Source organism: Elephas maximus, chromosome 5 (genome assembly GCF_024166365.1).
Source record: "Elephas maximus indicus isolate mEleMax1 chromosome 5, mEleMax1 primary haplotype, whole genome shotgun sequence".
Lineage (NCBI taxonomy): Eukaryota > Metazoa > Chordata > Mammalia > Proboscidea > Elephantidae > Elephas > Elephas maximus.
The window spans coordinates 111,052,064-111,069,629 of NC_064823.1; the positions used below are offsets into that span (position 1 = coordinate 111,052,064).

At 40.6% G+C, this 17,566-nt stretch overlaps 1 protein-coding gene across 2 annotated transcripts in view; it reads left to right on the top strand.

Annotated features, from left to right (window-relative positions):
- Positions 1-17,566, top strand: part of TEC (tec protein tyrosine kinase) — a 153,328-nt gene that overhangs the window by 98,772 nt on the left and 36,990 nt on the right. Inside the window, exons 3-5 of one of the 2 annotated variants that reach the window (XM_049886301.1) lie at positions 8,954-9,058; positions 16,659-16,740; positions 17,435-17,563. In XM_049886301.1, coding sequence (XP_049742258.1) covers positions 8,954-9,058; positions 16,659-16,740; positions 17,435-17,563 — 316 coding nt within the window. The remainder of the gene's footprint in view (positions 1-8,953; positions 9,059-16,658; positions 16,741-17,434; positions 17,564-17,566) is intronic. The other variant, XM_049886302.1, reaches the window with a different exon arrangement.

A 17,566-nucleotide genomic window follows, 5' to 3' on the forward strand; every position in this document is an offset into this window, starting at 1 on the left:
ACCCTATATGACAGAGTAGAACTGCCCCTAGGCTGCCATCTTTACAAAAGCAGATTGCTAGTTCTTTCTCTCTCAGAATTACTGGGTAGGTTTGAACCACCGGCCCTTTGGTTAGCAGCCAAGTGCTTAACTATTCTCCCCCAGGGCTCCTGTGATTACTACACGATGGGCTTTCATAGAGTGAAATCTGTGAGAGCTGGAACTTGTTTTTCTGGGTCTTATAAGTTTTCAGCCTTTGACAAGGTATTGGCTTGCCACTTTTCTATCACTCTCTATTAGTGGAAATTTTTTGAGTTTTCATTCTCCGATAGGCTTCTGCCTTACATAGGTTCCACCTTTCTTGGGTTTTATTGTATTTGAGTTTTCCTTCTTTGACAGGTTTCCACCTTACCAGGTTCTAGCTTTTGCAGGTTTTACTATGCTAGATACTGGCCAGGTGCTGTTCTCCATCCATAGAGTTGCAGTGTGTGAGTCCTTTCTGCCACTGGTACCCGGTTCCAAATTTTCCACATTGGACTGACATTTTTGGAGAGGTGGGGTAATGTAGTGATTATTGGAAGGCTTAAATGAATAAACCATGGGGCAGTACCTGGCACTTGTTGCTGCATGTTATCTATTTTATTTATTATTAGAATATGGGTTATATCAGATACTCTGTCACGGTTTTGTCTCTCCACTTCTGGATTTAGAGCTCAAATCCCAACACTGAGTTTCATGTAAGTTTTTATACCCAGGTAAGACATTTCCCTTACTCTCCATTCTGGCCTGAGATTATGTCCAGGTGGGAGATCTGTCCCTAGAAGCCAAATTTTGCCATAAAAATCCCTTCTCTGTGTCTACATTTTTGTATCTTATCAATAATGAATATTGAAACTTGGTGGGGTGGAACAAATAGGCATTGTGAATTTGCGCACGAATGTATGTTTCTGAGGAGGGCTATCTGAGAGCCATCACATATAACATTTAGCCAAATGTATATCTGTGGATTGAATCTTTTTACAGCATAGTCAGTAATCCCATTGTACTCTTAAGACACACATAAAACCATCTTAGACACCACCATGGCACACTTTGGGCAATACTGATTTAGTTCAACATGTTCTCTTTATGGGTAAGGCATCTAAGACACTGAGTAGCTGAGGTGTGGGGTCCTCTCATTATAAAATGTAATATTCAGGGTCGCTAATAACTGCTCCTAAAACTCAATGGCTTAACATAGTAGAAAGTTTATTTCTTGCTTACATTATCAATAACTGTACTGCAGGTGGTGATTCAGGGATCCAGGCTCCTTTCCTTTAGTGGCTCCAGTGTTTAGTCTTTGGAATCTTCCACTGTATCTTCTGCATCTGAGTGGGAGACAAGGGAGAAAATGGAACATGGAGGATGCCATGAAAGGTTTTATAGGCCAGGAAGTGGTGTTACGTCACTTCTACCAACACCCCCTTGGCTAGAGCTCAGTCACATGGCCTCCCCTAACCGCATGGGAGATGGGGAAATGCACTCAGAATAGGAGGAAAAACATGACAATTGGAGGTCAGGAGCACAGCCTTTGCTCCAACAGATTTGTAATAGTTAAATGGAGTTAATTAATTCTGGAATCCCAGAAAATCAGAAATCTGTTACATGAAATTTCTGAAGGGATCTATATTCATTTATTTCTACATAATTCATTCTAGTTTTGACTAATGTTAGGAATTAAACTAGGTAAATCACTTTTAGGATTGTTTCAAAACACATGTGTTAGTAAGTTTTTCTTTCGACTATAATAAAATACACCTCGTGATAGTTTTTAGCAATGTCCTGGGGCTGGACCAGAGGGGAGGTAGAAAGGAGGTTGCCAGGAAGTATAGAAAAATGGTAAGTGGAAATGACCAATCCAAAAAAAAAAAAAAAACTTTAAACAGTGAAAAGGTTATCTCTAGAGCCTTATAACTGCCTATATCAGCACAACCTTTTATGAAGGTTATTCTGTGATTTTGGAAATGGAGTTTTTTTTTTTTTTCTTCTTCAGATTTCTTATAATTTATAGAGATTTTCCAACATCCTGTTTTTATTATGGATATTACTTTAGAAACCATAGTCTTCATCATTAAACACTTTTATATATGTAACTACTGATTTTTTAATATAGAAGCTTTTTTTTAATGTAAAAGCACTTTATAAAATATAAAGCACCTGTGTAAGTTACTATTATAAAAAAAAAAAGCTGGTTAAAATGGAGGGAAAATATTGGGATGCCAAATTTTTGTTCATACTTTTGTTTTTTACTGTCAAACCCATCCTGAGCTTTTCCTTGTTTCTCAGTGTTCTCAGTGTTCCGCTGCGCTGGAAGCCCATTCTTTTAACTGTGTTATGACTGGAATGGTAGCAGAGCTACTGTCACGTACAGATAGGCCTTTTGCCTCATTTCAGATTTTAGTTAAAATATCTACATCATATTCTCTTCCTTTCTTTTAAAGATTTGACGGGAACTCTAGCCTTTCAGTATTGACCCGTCTAATCTTTCTTTGTAAACATTATCATTTCTCTCTTTAACCTTAGCAAATGGCTGGTCCTAAATTCCTTAAGGGCAAGGAGTTTTGTGCTTTTTTACCATCTGTATGGTACCTCAGTGTCTGTGCCTTGCAAATAGTAGAAGAAAGCTGGAATCCATATTTGCTGGACGTGGCTGAATGGAAATTGGAATGACAGAGCATAATGAACATTAGCAAGTTTTGGTTCTGTCCACCTTCTAAGAACTGGAAGTTCTCTAGAGTTTTTTACATTTTGTGTTCATAATTTGATGGTAATATTTTATACACACACAGGTAGGAATCATATATATGTGTATATATGCATGTGTGTGTGTATATATATATAGCTTTTATATACAAATATACATACACAAATATATAGAGTCCCTGGATGGTATTTTTAGGTGGTGCAGATGGTTAATGTGCTTGGCTGCTAATTGAAAGGTTGGAGGTTCAAGTCCACCCAGAGGTACCTCAGAAGAAAGGCCTGGTGATCTACCTCCAAAAAATTAGCCATTGAAATCCCTATGGAGCACAGTTCTACTCTGAGGTCTCTGTGAGTTGGAGTTGACTTGAAGGCAACTGGAATACACATACACACACACATACACACACACACACATACAATTTTTGTCTTCTGCATTCTCTGGATTATCCGTTATCACTAAACACTGCCATGCTGTGTCAGCAGCTCCATTTTTTGTATTTGTGATCTGTTTTAATTCTTGTGGCCTGTTGAGAAATAACAGAGGCTGACTGAACACTAAACAAATTAGTGGTGCCGAATGGAGGCCTAATGATAGGATGGCAATGTGTGTACGAACAGAGGTTTCCCCATAGCTGGACTAGAGAAAAGGGATGGGAGAGTGTGTCACATGGCACACAGTAATGTAAGCATGTGGCTGCCCAAAGAACTGGCTTTGGGGGAGAGATTCAATTCCAGCGAAAGCTGCCATCCCTCACATTCAAGTAATGTTGCTATTAAATCTTGTTTGTTGTATAGTTTTGTTTGCATTCAGTTTGTGGATTGGCTTTGGTCTTTTACTTTGTGAAATGGCTTTCGGTATAAATACATTATATTTCATGTCTGTGCTGGTTTCAAATCTGTAAAATGGCCATTACTTACCTCATTTTCAAAGTTTGAAAAGTTTATGGAGGATGTGCAAGAGAGAGGAAACCCTGGTGGCGTAGTGGTTAAGTGCTATGGCTGCTAACCAAGGGGTCAGCAGTTCAAATCTGCCAAGCACTCCTTGGGAACTCCATGGGGCAGTTCTACTCTGTCCTATAGGTTCGCTATGAGTCAGAATCGACTTGAAGGCACTGGGTTTGGTTTTCTGTTTTTTTTTTTTTTTTTGGTGCAAGAGAGAATATAAACAGATACATTGATAGAGATACAGATAAAGATATATAGAGATACGTAGAGTGTCGTTCATACTTCTCTGCAGACTGGTTCAGTAAATGGCTTAATAAACATCTACTAAGTGCCAGGCAGTCTTCTCTGCTCTGAGGATTTGAAGATTACTAAGAGGGGTAAATTGTAATATTCAATCTAGTGGGCAGAGCAAAAGCCTATAGAAGTAGAAGGGAAATTTAACATGATTAGAGAAATAACCTTGGATATTTCTGCTTGGACCACAGTATTAACAATAATATAGCATACCTCAATGATCATGAAGAAATTTTCTTATTGAAAAAATTCTAAAGAATAGTCCAATTGGAGGAGAATAAAATAGCCTAAATGGAGAAAAAACTATATGGCCCTTGTCAGTGTTAACTCTGGTTACTGCTTAGATGTCATCGTTCCTGTTAATACTCCTAAGGGACCTCTCCCTGGAATGGCTTCGAAAGGCTGTACCTGTCAGCAGTTAAAGTGGGATTTGGTAGGAAGTACACAGACGAGGCATTAAGGCATCTGGTCATGGTACTTTCCGTAGCTCCGTGTTCCCTATGACGAGTTCCTTAATCCTTCCAAACCTTTTCTTCCTCAGCCCTGCATAAACTCTAGGGTTACCCCGGGATGTGGAAAGAATAAGATACTATTGTACACACCATATATGTGTTGTGAAAAGCACAACGTTCTCTGTATATAGAAGATGCTAAGCATTTCTGAGTTCAAGTCCCATTATTTTCAGCTCCCTCCAAGCGTTTCCACCTGTTATCCAATACGCAACTCTAGCAAGATTTCCCACCTTGCCTACTCAAACTTCTTTCTTTTTTTCTGTTGGTTATCATGGTTCATGGTGTTAGTGTCCATTAGTCATTCAGACTCAGAATCCCTGAGTCTCCCTAACTCCTTCTCCACTCTTAATCCCCACATCTAATTGGTCACAAAGCTCTATGTACTCTACCTCCTAAATACTTCGGAGTCTCTGCTTTCCTCGCCTTGCTTATCACCATTGATTTGGTTCAGAACCTGATTATCTCTCATCTGAAATACTGCAGCATCCTTCTAGCTAGTCTCTGTCTCCACCCATTCTTCACACTGCCATTAATAATTATCTTTTTTAAAAATACACCTTAATACAGCACTCTTCACTCCCCACTTAAAAATGCTCAGGATAAATCCAAGCTCTTGAGTCTGGCATATACTAATTTGACCGCAAACAACATTTTTGGTATTATTTCCTATCCTTCCCTTGAACCATCCCAAGCTTCAGCCATGGTGAATGTCTTTCAATTCTCTAAATATTCAGTACTTCATTGTTTTTATTGCCTGGAACTCTCTTCTCTACTTTTTCTCTACATGAAAACCCCTACTTATCCTTTAAAAACCAAATCAAAATGTCCTTTCCTCCTAGAAACTTCCCTAACTTCTGACCCAATGACTTCCTAACTCTGTAGCACACCATGAGAAACATTACTTTATCATTCTGGAAAAAACCAAGCCTGTTGCTGTTGAGTCGATTCCGACTCAGCAACCCTATAGGACAGGGTAGAACTGCCCCACAGAGTTTCCAAGGAGCGCCTGGTGGATTTAAACTGCCAACCTTTTGGTTAGCAGCTGTAGCTCTTAGCCACTATGCCACCAGAGTTTCCATACCACTTATAGTCATTGTTTTATCAGAGCTCAACTGTTTGCATCACCCAGGGTCTCCCAGTGTTTGTTAGAGGGATAAAAAAAAAAAAAAAAAAAAGGACCTTTATCTGCTAGTTTCTTAAGGAAGTCCAAATGTTAGTATAATACATTGGTAGATTATATATATATATATAAAAAAATCTATCACAGGGAAATGAATTTAGGGGGCATTAGGAGCCCTGGTGGTGGAGTGGTTAAAAGCTTAGGCTTCTGACCAAAAGGTTAGCAGTTCGAACCCACCAGCCACTCTTTGGAAACTCTATGTGGCAGTTCTCTCCTGTCCTATGGGGTCGCTATGAGTCAGAATCAACTCGACAGCAATGGATTTAAGTAAACCCAGTATACAAGTCATCCCAAATTTTCCTATATAGATTGGCCCATATCTGACAGCTGCTTTTAGTAAGTAGCAGGGCAGGTGGTGAGTGAAGATGGGCATCTTGGAAGCAGACCATAGCCTGTTGCTCTTACAGCTGGAGAGCTGACAGATGATGAATGACCCCTGAGAACATTGTTGGGATAAACACTGTGAAATCGGCAGTTATTTTCTGCAGTGTTGGAGGACTAAGGGTCGTATGATTCTCTTTAGGCTAGTATTATTTTTTAAGGTCTCTACAGTGAATGCGGTGACTTGTTAATAGAAGGGTGATGACTTCTTCTGCCACTTACTGGTGCAGGTCCCAGGAGCAGGGTGGGTGGTCCTGTCAGACCAGACCCCTTAGCACCATGTACCAGGTCCTCTACAAGCTGGCCCTTGCTCACTTTTCCATTCTGGCCCTTGACCCTGTGCTTCAGCCACGTTGGTCTTTTTTTGTCATTTATTTTATTTAGCAAACATTTACAGTTCTTACACTATGGGCTACTCTTCTAAGCACTTTGCAAATATTAACTCATTCAATTCTCAATACAAACCTATGAAGTAGATACTACTATTATTCCCATTTTACAGATAAGGAAACTGAGGCCATTCTGAGATGTTTTTCTTTGTGTGTGTTCTTTCTTCTACTGGGATTCCCCTCCCTACCATTTCTCTTCTGAAATTCTATTTGCCATTTTAGCCTTAGCTCCTCTGTACTCTCTTACCATCTTTTGTATGTATAGCACTTACTACATTATATAGTAAATAGCTGAAGGTCAGTCTCTCCCCCAGGTAAACATGGGCGAGTTACCTAATTTTAGTTTCTATGTTTGTAAAATGGGTATCAGGTCCCAGGGTGGTACAAATGGTTTGTACTCAACTGCTAACCTAAAGATCGGTGGTTCGAACTCACCCAACGGTAAAGACTACATCTAAGAAAACCCTATGGAGCAGTTCTACTCTGTAACACATGGGGTTGCTGTCTGAGTCAGAGTCAACGTGATGGCAAGTGGTTTGGGGTTTTGTTTTGTTTTTGTTTTAAAATGGGTATACCAAAACCCGTTGCCGTTGAGTTGATTCCAACTCATAGTGACCCTGTAGGACAAAGTAGAACTGCCTCATAATGCTTCCAAGGAGCGGCTGGTAGATTTGAGCTGCCAACCTTTTAGTTAGCAGCTGAATTCGTAACCACTGCACCACGAGGGCTCCAAAATGGGTATAGTGTTATTTATTCACAGGGTAGCTGTGAGGATTAAAAGCACTTGACATAATACCTGGACCACATGCTCAGGTAATGCGATTCTCCTACCTTGTATCTTTGCATTCCTTGCACACAGTTCCCAACACAAGGGAGGTGCTGTTGTGTGAGAAGCTGGAGGGAAGGGAGAGAAGGAAAACCAGGATGGCCCAAGGCAACTACAGGAGAAGTGAGTGTCCACACTCCCAAATGCCCCATAAAGGTTCCAGTGGGTGATAACTGAGAAAAGACGGTTGGGTTTGGTCATTGGTGACTTTTTTGAGAACAGCTTTAACAGCGTGGCAAGTGGGAGGCAGGTTGTTAAGTGGTTAAGGAAGGAGTGGGCGGGAAGGAAATGAAAGCTGAGAGTACTATCATCTTCTCTTTCAAGAAAGAAAGAAAAGAGGGCAGTCTCAGGGCTAGAGGAAGAGGTCTCGGTATGGATATGAGAGGCCTGAGTGTGTCTGTCTGTAGGCAGGAGTAAATCTCACGGAAGAGAATACCTGGGAGAATGCCCTTCTCCTATCTTGGTTGAAGCTCAGTCTATGCTCAGAATCCCTTAGTGTGTTGCGCCCCCTGAGACTTGATTCCTTTCGTTCTCTCACCTCCTTGCAGCTGGGGAATCTCAGGGTCTAGTGCGCTTTGTGGTTAGTTGGGGCCCAAATATGTTTAACTTGTCTAAGCTGCAGTTCCCTCACCTGTAAAATAATGCCTACGTCACAGGGATATTTTGAGCAAACAATGAAACAATGCTTGTTAAGGGCCAGTTACGATATCTCAACCATTGTGTCCTTTAAACACAGGGCATGCGGTAGAGGGCCCAAAGGCCAGAGGGGGAATTTCAGAGTATGAGTTGAAGTGATTTTAGATGAGCAGGGCCAGGGATAGCTGAGTCATCCCAAATACAGCAGTCTTCATTTTACTGCTTTCCCTTCTATTCTTCATGATATGAGTATTTAAAAAAAGTAAACTTATTCATCACACAACTTTTTGTTTGGAACGTATCAGTTAATATTATTCAATACACGTTTTTATATGTCTATACTGTGTTTGTAATAATTCTTAATGGAGGTATTATATCCAGTTATCTTTGCACATACTGCTTTATAGTCTTTTGGATTGTTTTTCCTAGGACGAATTCCTAGGAGTGAGATTACTATGTTCAAGGGTGTGGATGATTTTCGGGGTTTTGTATAATGCCATCAGTTAATTGCAGCAGGTAGATCTGTAGTGAAGGGGTGGGACGGCAATGCTAAAGAAAGATAGAGCATTCAATAATAGAGTTCAAATGAAGGCTTTATATGAAAACCTAAGTCCACCTCACACACCTCTGAGTTCTGTGTGCTGCCTTTACTTGAGGGGAGAGCGGAGCTAGTTGGAGCTTGGGTCTCTGATGGGGTAAACGGAGCTTGGCTTCAGTTTGGTCTTTGTCAGTTTCTTTTTGGGGACTCTCATCAGAAAGCAAAGATGTTGGAAAAGGTGTGTGACTGAGAGAAAAAGGCCGTTCATTTTCCTGTTTTAGAGCTTTTTGGGGAGAAGGGCAGACCAATTTCATCTTTACAAGGTATTAAAGAATTTAATTATTTTGATTACAGCCTTCACAGTGTTAGTATTTTGAGCAATTTTAACAAATACAGGGGATGTGATTTAGATAATTATTGAAATTGTCACATTTCGAATCAGTGATTTCATTAACAAATATTGCTATTAATAACATTTTTTCCCTCTATCTTGTAATTGTTTGTAATGGATCTTCCTTTTTTTTTTAACAGAAAAAAAACAGAAAAGGGTTTATTGATGTTTCAAAAATCAAGTGTGTGGAAATAGTGAAGAATGATGATGGTGTCATTCCCTGTCAAAATAAATATCCATTTCAGGTGAGTTGGCATATTTTTGCGACAGTGTGACACGGGGCTTTTAGCCATGCTTGCTATTTGACATTACGGTTTCCTGACGTTGCTTTGGTAGCTGACTTTTAGGGTCATTTCCTGCTCTAATAGTAACTGCTTTTCTTCATAACTTGTTGATGAGTCTTGGCTGGGACATTAACATATTCTTGTCTTGGTCTGTTAGATTCTACCAAGAGTTCAGAGTTTCCAAACCCGAGACCTAGTTTATTACTGTTCTGGTATATTGTAGAACAGTTAGGACGAGGAGTCGGGGCTGGGACTGAAAACTGTGGGAAGAACATTTTTCTGTGAAGTTGAAAAGCTGAGAAGGGGCAGACATGAGCTGCCCGAACAGACATGAGACTGCAAGGCTGCTTGTGTTGAATAATACAGTATCAGCTTCATCTATTGATTAAACTTCCGAGTTTTTAAAGGGTTATCACATTGTTTCCTTTTTTCCTCACACACATCCTATTGCATAAGGAAGGTAAATACCGTACTTTTCTCATTTGTGACTGAGGAAATTGAGGCTCACAGAGGTTAAACACCTTGTCCAAAGTCACTTTGTGAATTAAAAACCTGCCTAGAACACGCACTCAAATCCCCTCACTCCAAAGTAGGCTCGGTATGTCATTCTGAGCCCTCGGCTACATCCCGGACTGGAATCTTGGTGCACACATGCCTAGTTGAACCCTGATATTCTAGAGCTTGCAGCAGACAAACCAGTTCCTCTCTCCAGGATCTAACCACCATTTCTCTGGTCGAGGATACTTTTAAGCTTTCCTTTGAGCAATAGACATGTCAAGTAAAATTCACTTTTTACCCATGGCTGTGGCCTCACCAGGTCCTGAGGGGAAAATGGCAAAAATCTTTTCCAACATAATATCGCAATGGAGTTTTTGGTTATTTTTAATAGCTGCTCTGAAAATAATCAATTATATTTGAAATAAACATGTACCAGTTTGGAGAGTAAGATGATTTGAAAGGAATAAACAGAAATATTCAATCTTTAACGGTGCATCTGGATTACTTTCCAGTATGGTGGCAATAACACAGTAGGAGGAAGGATTACATTTAATTTTTTTTTCCCGTTTCTCATTTTATATCTGCCATTTCCTGATTGAAGAGCAGGATAGAAAAGTGCTTAAAGAGGTGACTTTGCATCCAAACCACTTGGTTTGCCACTGACCTGTCCTGTGACCTTGTGCAAATCACAGAACCTCTCTGTTTGCACTTCTCAAAAATGGGGATATAATAGCAATAACAGTAGTCACATCACAGAGTTGTTGTGACAGCTAACTGAGGTGATATGTAATTAGCTTAAACATATAGTGTCATGGATTGAATTGTGTCCCCCAAAAATGTGTGTCAATTTGGCTAGACCATGATTCCCAGTTTTGTGTGATTGTCCACTATTTTGTCATCTGATGTGATTTTCCTGTGTGTTGTAAATCCTATCTCTGTGATGTTAAGGAGGTGGGATAGGTGGCAGTTATATTCATGAGGCGGGACTCAATCTACAAGATTGTATTTTGTCTTGAGCCGATCTCTTTTGAGATATACAAGAGAGAAGCAAGCAGAGAGACGGGGGACCTCATACCATCAAGAAAGCAGTGCTGGGAGCAGAGTGTGTCCTTTGGACCCGGGATTCCTGCATGGAGAACTCCTAGTCCAGGGGAAGTTTGAGGACAAGGATCTTCCTCCAGACCTGATGCCCTGAATTTGGACTTCTAGCCTACTAGGCTGTGAGAGAATAAGCTTTTGTTTGTTAAACCGATCCACTTGTGGTATTTCTGTTACAGCAGCACTAGATGACTAAGGCAAAATTAGTACCGAGAGAGTGGGGTGCTGCTCTAACAGACACCTAAAATGTGAAAGCAGTTTTGAAACTGAATGGATAGAGGACCCAGAAGCAAGTGAGAAGAACTGTTAACATCAGAGATGGCGCGGATGGTGAGAAATGGCAACAGAGAACTGGCAGCAGCAGAACCAAGGGACCAGTGCCAGACATCGCTGGAGCTGACCCAAGGAATGAGAGAGCTGTGTGCCTTTGTGCAGGAGGCTTCCTTGTGCAGTGGAGTGCCTCCAGGCACTTATCGGTAGAGCTAGGCTTGCTGATCCACAGAACAAGAGTTGGGTGCCTTCCGGCTGACCTTTACTGGCAGAATGGGGCGCTTCCAGGTGTTTATTGGTGGAGTTACGAAGCTTGGGAACACTTACACAGAAGAGCAAATGCTAGTAGAGAGGCCTAAGGGGCCGAGAGGCCAAGAAATGAGGAAATGAGGAAGCAGAAATGAGGAACACAGGAAGCTGAGCTGCCTCAGTCTCAAAGTGTATGGCCATGACCTTTGGGGTTTCAAAGGGTGGAGCCATGGCCTCTGGTATTTCTAAGGGTGAAGTTGCCATTCAGATGGACTAGGAGAATGGCGTGCCTAAAGCAGAAGGAGCAGAGTTGCTGTCCTAGGGGGGCCTAGAAGGCAGAGCTGAAGCCCAGGGCCAAGGGGCCTCCACTCAGAATCTGGAGAGTGTGGCGAATACCTTGGCTTTAAAAAAAAAAAGGCACACCCAATACCTAGAGTCTGCAGGGTGGGGCCATTGTGTAAACTGTCTCAGAGAACAGGATTATTTCCAAAGCCTTGAGGGCTAATGTAATGTGTTCTCCTGACTTGCTTGGTGCCTGTTATCCCTTCTTTTCCTCCAGTTTCTCCCATTTGTAATGGAAATATCTAGCTTCTGCCTCTTCTGCCATTGTACCTTTGGAAGCCCTATATTCTAGATTTCACAGATGAAGAGGAATTTTTGGATTTTGGACTTGGAGTTAAGACTTTTCCTATGATATGTTGGGGCAAATATGTTTTACATGTGGCAAGGACATGAATTTTGGGGGACTACAGGATGGAATGTCATGAATTGAATTGTGTACCCCAAAAATGTGTATCAATTTGACTAGGCCTTGATTCCCAGTATTGTGTGTTTGTCCACCATTTTGTCATCTGATGTGATTTTCCTCTGTGTTGTAAATCTGGTCTCTATATTGTTAATGAGGTGGGATAAGCAACAGTATGTTAATGAGGTGGGACTCAATCTACAAGATTAGGTTGTGTCTTAAGTCCATCTCTTTTGAGATATACAAGAGAGAAGCAAGCAGAGAGACATGGGGACCTCATACTACCAAGAAAGCAGTGCTAGGAGCAGAGCACATCCTTTGGGCCTAGGGTTCCTGTGTGGAGAAGCTACTAGTCCACGGGAAGATTGATGACAAGGATCTTCCTCTAGAGCTGACAGAGAGAGAAAGTTTTCCCCTGGAGCTGATGCTCTGAATATGGACTTCTAGCTTACTAGACTGTGAGAAAATAAATTTCTCTTTGTTAAAGACACCCACTTGTGGTATTTCTGTTATAGTGCACTAGATAACTAAGACGTACAGCAAGAAAAAAAAAATTTTTTTTTGAAAGAACAAGATGAATGTTCATTTCTATTATTGTTATGTTACGTTTACTACTGCAGCAGCTGCTGATGTTAACACTACACCTAATGGCTAGATCTACAAGTGAGCCCCATTTAAACCTTCTTTTCATTTGAGTATATTAAATACATATGTAACTTGTATGGTGTGTATGTCTGTGTGTGCGTGTGTGTGTATGTGATTCCATTTGAAGTTTAGCAGAGAATCAGTCCTGTGTACTTCTGACAACAGACATTTTGGTGGCTGGTTGTGGGAGGCTGTGGGCCTCATGATTCTGAACCCAGAGTTAGAATGTTTTGCTTTCCAAGCTACCATCTGTCTCTTTGTTGCACTGTGAGAAACTGAGGTGGCCTGCATGTTGCTGTGATGCTGGAAGTTGTGCCATCAGTATTTCAAATACCGACAGGGTCACCCACAGCAGACAGGTTTCAATGGATTTTCTTGACTAAGACAGACTAGAAGGAAAGGCCTGGTAACCTATTTCTGAAAATTAGCCAATGAAAAATGTATAAATCTCAACAGAATTTGTCTGATATAGTGCTAGAAGATGGCCCCCCTAGGTTGGAAGCAACTACACAATAACCATAACAATGGACTCAAAAAATACCAACAATTTTGAAGATGGCACAGAACTGAGCAATGTTTCATTCTGTTATACATAAGGCCACCAAGAGTCGGAGCCAACTTGATGGCAACTAACAACAAGTTGGCCAAGTAAAGAGATCCACTCTGTAAGCTTTGGGTGGATTTAAGAATGATGATAAAAACAGGAAAACAGAAAGCATTCCATCCTTGAACCATTTTTAATTGTCAAGATGAATAAATACAAAAAAGAGTCAAAAACAATCTTAAAAATTAATCAAGAAGAGGTACAGTTGAGCTTTAACTATGTAATTTAAACTAGCAGAATTTGAAAGATTAAAACTATCCTCTTTTATTATAACTTAAAGCATAAATCCTAGTTTCCCATCTTAACAGTGAAAGTTTGCATCAGATTCAGATACAAGAGAACAGTAGTGCCAAAAGAAGAAAAGGAGTAAAAGAGATTTTCAAAAAGATACCAAGAGAAAAACAGGAGGTTGCTTCCTCTCCCAGCATATTCTAGCCCCCAGGAAGGGGTAGAAGTCCCTTGGTGATGAAAATGGATAGTACCCTGGGCTGCTAACTGAAAGGCTGGAGGTTCAAGTCCACCCAGAGGTGCCTCGGAAGAAAGACCTGGCAATCTACTTTCGAAAAATCAGCCATTAAAAACCATTTGTATGGAGCATAGTCGTACTGTGATACACGTGTATCTAGGGTCTATAGAAATCAGAAGTGACTCAATGCAACTGGTTGGCAAGGGGCAGAGTGGGTAAATCCCACCTTTTTTGCTAACTGCATGGTAAGGATCAGCATGAATCCAACCACCAAAATATGGGGATGGACCCAGTCCTCACCTAAGCACTTCTGCATCCTCATTGCCCACTGCCCAAGTGGCACTCTCTCTCTGACCCTGGTTAGAGAGTGCCACTTCAGCAGCTAGCACAAGTTAGAAGGGCACCTTCTTTCAGAATGCCGTATAGGCAGATGCCAGCCCTTGATGGCTCTCACTTCCTCTATGGGTTTGATAATGCACTAGAATGACTCACAGAGTCTCACAGAGAGTACACCATACTTATGACTACATCTTTATTATAACCAAAAAGAATAGAAATGAAGAGACACATAGGATAAGGCCTGGGAGGGTTCCCAATGCAGAACTTCCATACACCAAAGAGGGATGTACTATCCTCTTCCATGCATAGTTACCAACCAGGAAGCTTATCTGTGCCATAGGGTTCCAGGCTTTCGACAGCCTCCCTACGTGGCCATATAGATTACATCACACCTTGTAAGAGTCAGCATCAGGCCCCCAAGTATTCCCTCCTGGTATGGTCAGCCCCCACTCATTAGCCTTAGGTGTGGTCCAGCTCTCAGGAATCAAGACCAAAGGCCAAATAGCTTTTTGCCAGGTAACTCATCACACTCCACAGAGTGGATAGAGAAAATAGGGAGGAATCAGCTGCCTAGTGGGCTACCTCTTGTTGCCTCCTTAGATGAGTCATTTCGGATGGCAGCTGGGGATTCCCCAGGACGTGGCATTTCTTTCTTAAGATTTGACCCCAAATATAACATTTATGAGATTACTTCTATACCACACTGTTGAATGAATGAATGAGTGAGTGAAGATGTAAGTAGGATGGAGGGTAACTATGAGTTACTAACATTCCTAACAGTATTTATTTCCTCCTTGTTGAAATAGCATCTGTGCTTTGAGATTTGCGAAGTTCTCTCCCTGACAGTTTTTGCTGTGATAGGATGACTCATCAGAAGATGGGAGGCACACAAGAAATGTGATTTACCCTGTCACAGGCTCCTTGTGTACGTGACGTGGAAAGTACCTACATGGTGTGCTCTGGGGTTCGCTGAGGGGAGGATATTGTCCCCAGATATCTCTTCCAACAACCTGCCTAACTCTCTGAGATGTCAAAATTAGAGATTTATTATTTGTGTTTAAGGGTAGTATGCCTAGAAATGTCTTGTAGAAAATACAAATGCCCCACGTTAGCCAGGTAATATGTCAAAAAAAAAAAAGTCAAGCTAGTCTTAATTATCAAAACTCTAGAATTTGGATTAAGTTTTTCAGATTAGTCTTTAATCCTCTTTAACAAAGTTACAGGATTGTTGGATTGGCCGTCAAGGGCAAAATGACAGACCAAAGACGAAATTCTTGGGTGGTTTCCTTAATTTTATTATTAACATTAAAAATATTAAAAGTAAGACTATGTTTAATTGTCTACCAGACATTACCTCTGAAAGTGGCAATATGTTTAATAGTGTGGGCTCTGAAGTCAGAATCCTGGCTTTCTGGATTGCCAGCCAAATGAAGAGGGCAGGTTAGATAACACAGCATTATAGGCGCCATTGCAGCACATTCTATGTGAATGGTATCTCCTGGAATTACCCAAGAGTGGAGGGCCTGTGGATAGGTATTAGTTTCCTCATCTGTTATAGGGAGATAGCAATACCATGATGGTAGGATTAATTAAGTTAATGCCTTTAAAGCACATAGCATAGAGCTGGGATCCAAAACCAAACCCAACCCAGTGCCGTCAAGTCGATTCCGACTCATAGCGACCCTATAGGACAGAGTAGGACTGCCCTGTAGAGTTTCCAAGGAGCGCCTGGCGGATTCGAACTGCAGACCTTTTGGTTAGCAGCCATAGCACTTAACCACTGCACCACCAGGGTTTCCAGAGCTGGGATAGTGAGTATTTAATGAAATTGTTGTTGTTTGCCATCAAGTCAGCTCTGACTCCTGGTGACTTTATGTATTAACAGAATGAAACGTTATCCCATCCTGTGTCATCTTTATGATCATTGGTATATTTGAGTTCATTTTGCAGCTATTGTGTTAATCCACCTCACTGAGGGGTTCCCTCATTTTCACTGGCTGTCTACTTTACAGAACATGTTGCCCTTTTCTAGTGATTGGTCTTTCCTGATGATGTACCAAAGTAAGCAAGTCAAAGTTTCTCTATCCTTGCTTCTAAGGAGCATTCTGTTTGTATCTCTTCTAATGCTAATTTGTTCTTTCTTTTGGCAGTCCACAGTATATTTAGTATACTTTGCCAACACCACAGTTCAGATGCATCAACTCCTCAAGATTTATTTAGTAATGTTAGCTACTACAATTATTTATTGTGGCAAAAGGAGTGATGCTGAAAGTGTAGTCCATTTATCTAAAATATTATTTTGAAAAATACTAGATTAGAATATTCCCTGTCATACCAAGTTTATCTAAGGTTTATAAGAAATACTGAGAGACTAATGAAGCATCCTGGCTGATGTGTATATATTTTTTTTTCTATAAAAACACAATCCTTTGCAACGTGTGTATCTCACACCTGAATGTGGAAATGGAAGAAATAGATAACGCTTTTGTAAGAAAACAATGTAGGTTACTTGAGTCTGAAGTGATTGACTTTTATTCTGTCTTTCAAGAAGCATTTATTGAGTGCCTATGGTATCAGGAACTTGGTGCTAGACAGACATGCTGTGTCTATGTATTTCTCACCAGTTCCATCTGTTGTTTTATCCTAGGTTGTCTATGATGCTAACACACTTTACATTTTTGCACCCAGTGCACAAAGCAGGGACCGGTGGGTGAAGAAGCTAAAAGAAGGTAAAAAATCATATAACGAAATATTAATCTGTATACAATCTTAATATATAACATAGTTATGGTGAACAGAAATACAAAAAATATACCCGTTAACATTTATAGTCTTTTAATCTTCAATAAGTGCTGCTCCAAGGACTTTCTCTTACTGAAAGTGATACCAGCATCCTGAAGATAACTTCCCTTTTAAAAACCTGGTTTCTTCTAGAGACATTTATATCATTTCTAAGAAAACTCTGCTTTCGTTTTACATGTCATATATTTGAAGGTGACAAAGCTCTGGGCTTTTATGACCAACAGGATTTGGTATTTCCTAAGAAATTGCTTGTACAGTCAACATTTGATCAAGAAGTCGATGGTATGGGTGGACTGGCTTATGTGTAAAATGCTTAAATGGGTGATTTGTTCTGCACAAACCCCATCACGTCTCCTGTGGTGGAAAAAAATAGTGGTAAGCTGGCTTTTGCATTTTTCCATCATGGTCCAGCAGCAGTTACATCTGTTAACAAGGAGGCTTCACCAAAAAAGGAGGTGAATGAGAACCAGGTGACTTTCTGAACGCTGAATAGCGTGCTGTGGTGAGAGGTTCTCGTAAGAAACGTGGTATTGGAGGAACAAATCATGATTAACTGTTTTACAACACATTTTGTATAGTCTGCATTGTTCCGCTAATCGTTATTGTGCCTGTGAATTACAGAAATAAAGAACAACAATAATATTATGATTAAATATCATCCTAAATTTTGGACAGACGGAAGTTATCAGTGTTGCAGACAAACTGAAAAACTAGCACCTGGATGTGAGAAATACAATCTTTTGGAGAGCAGTA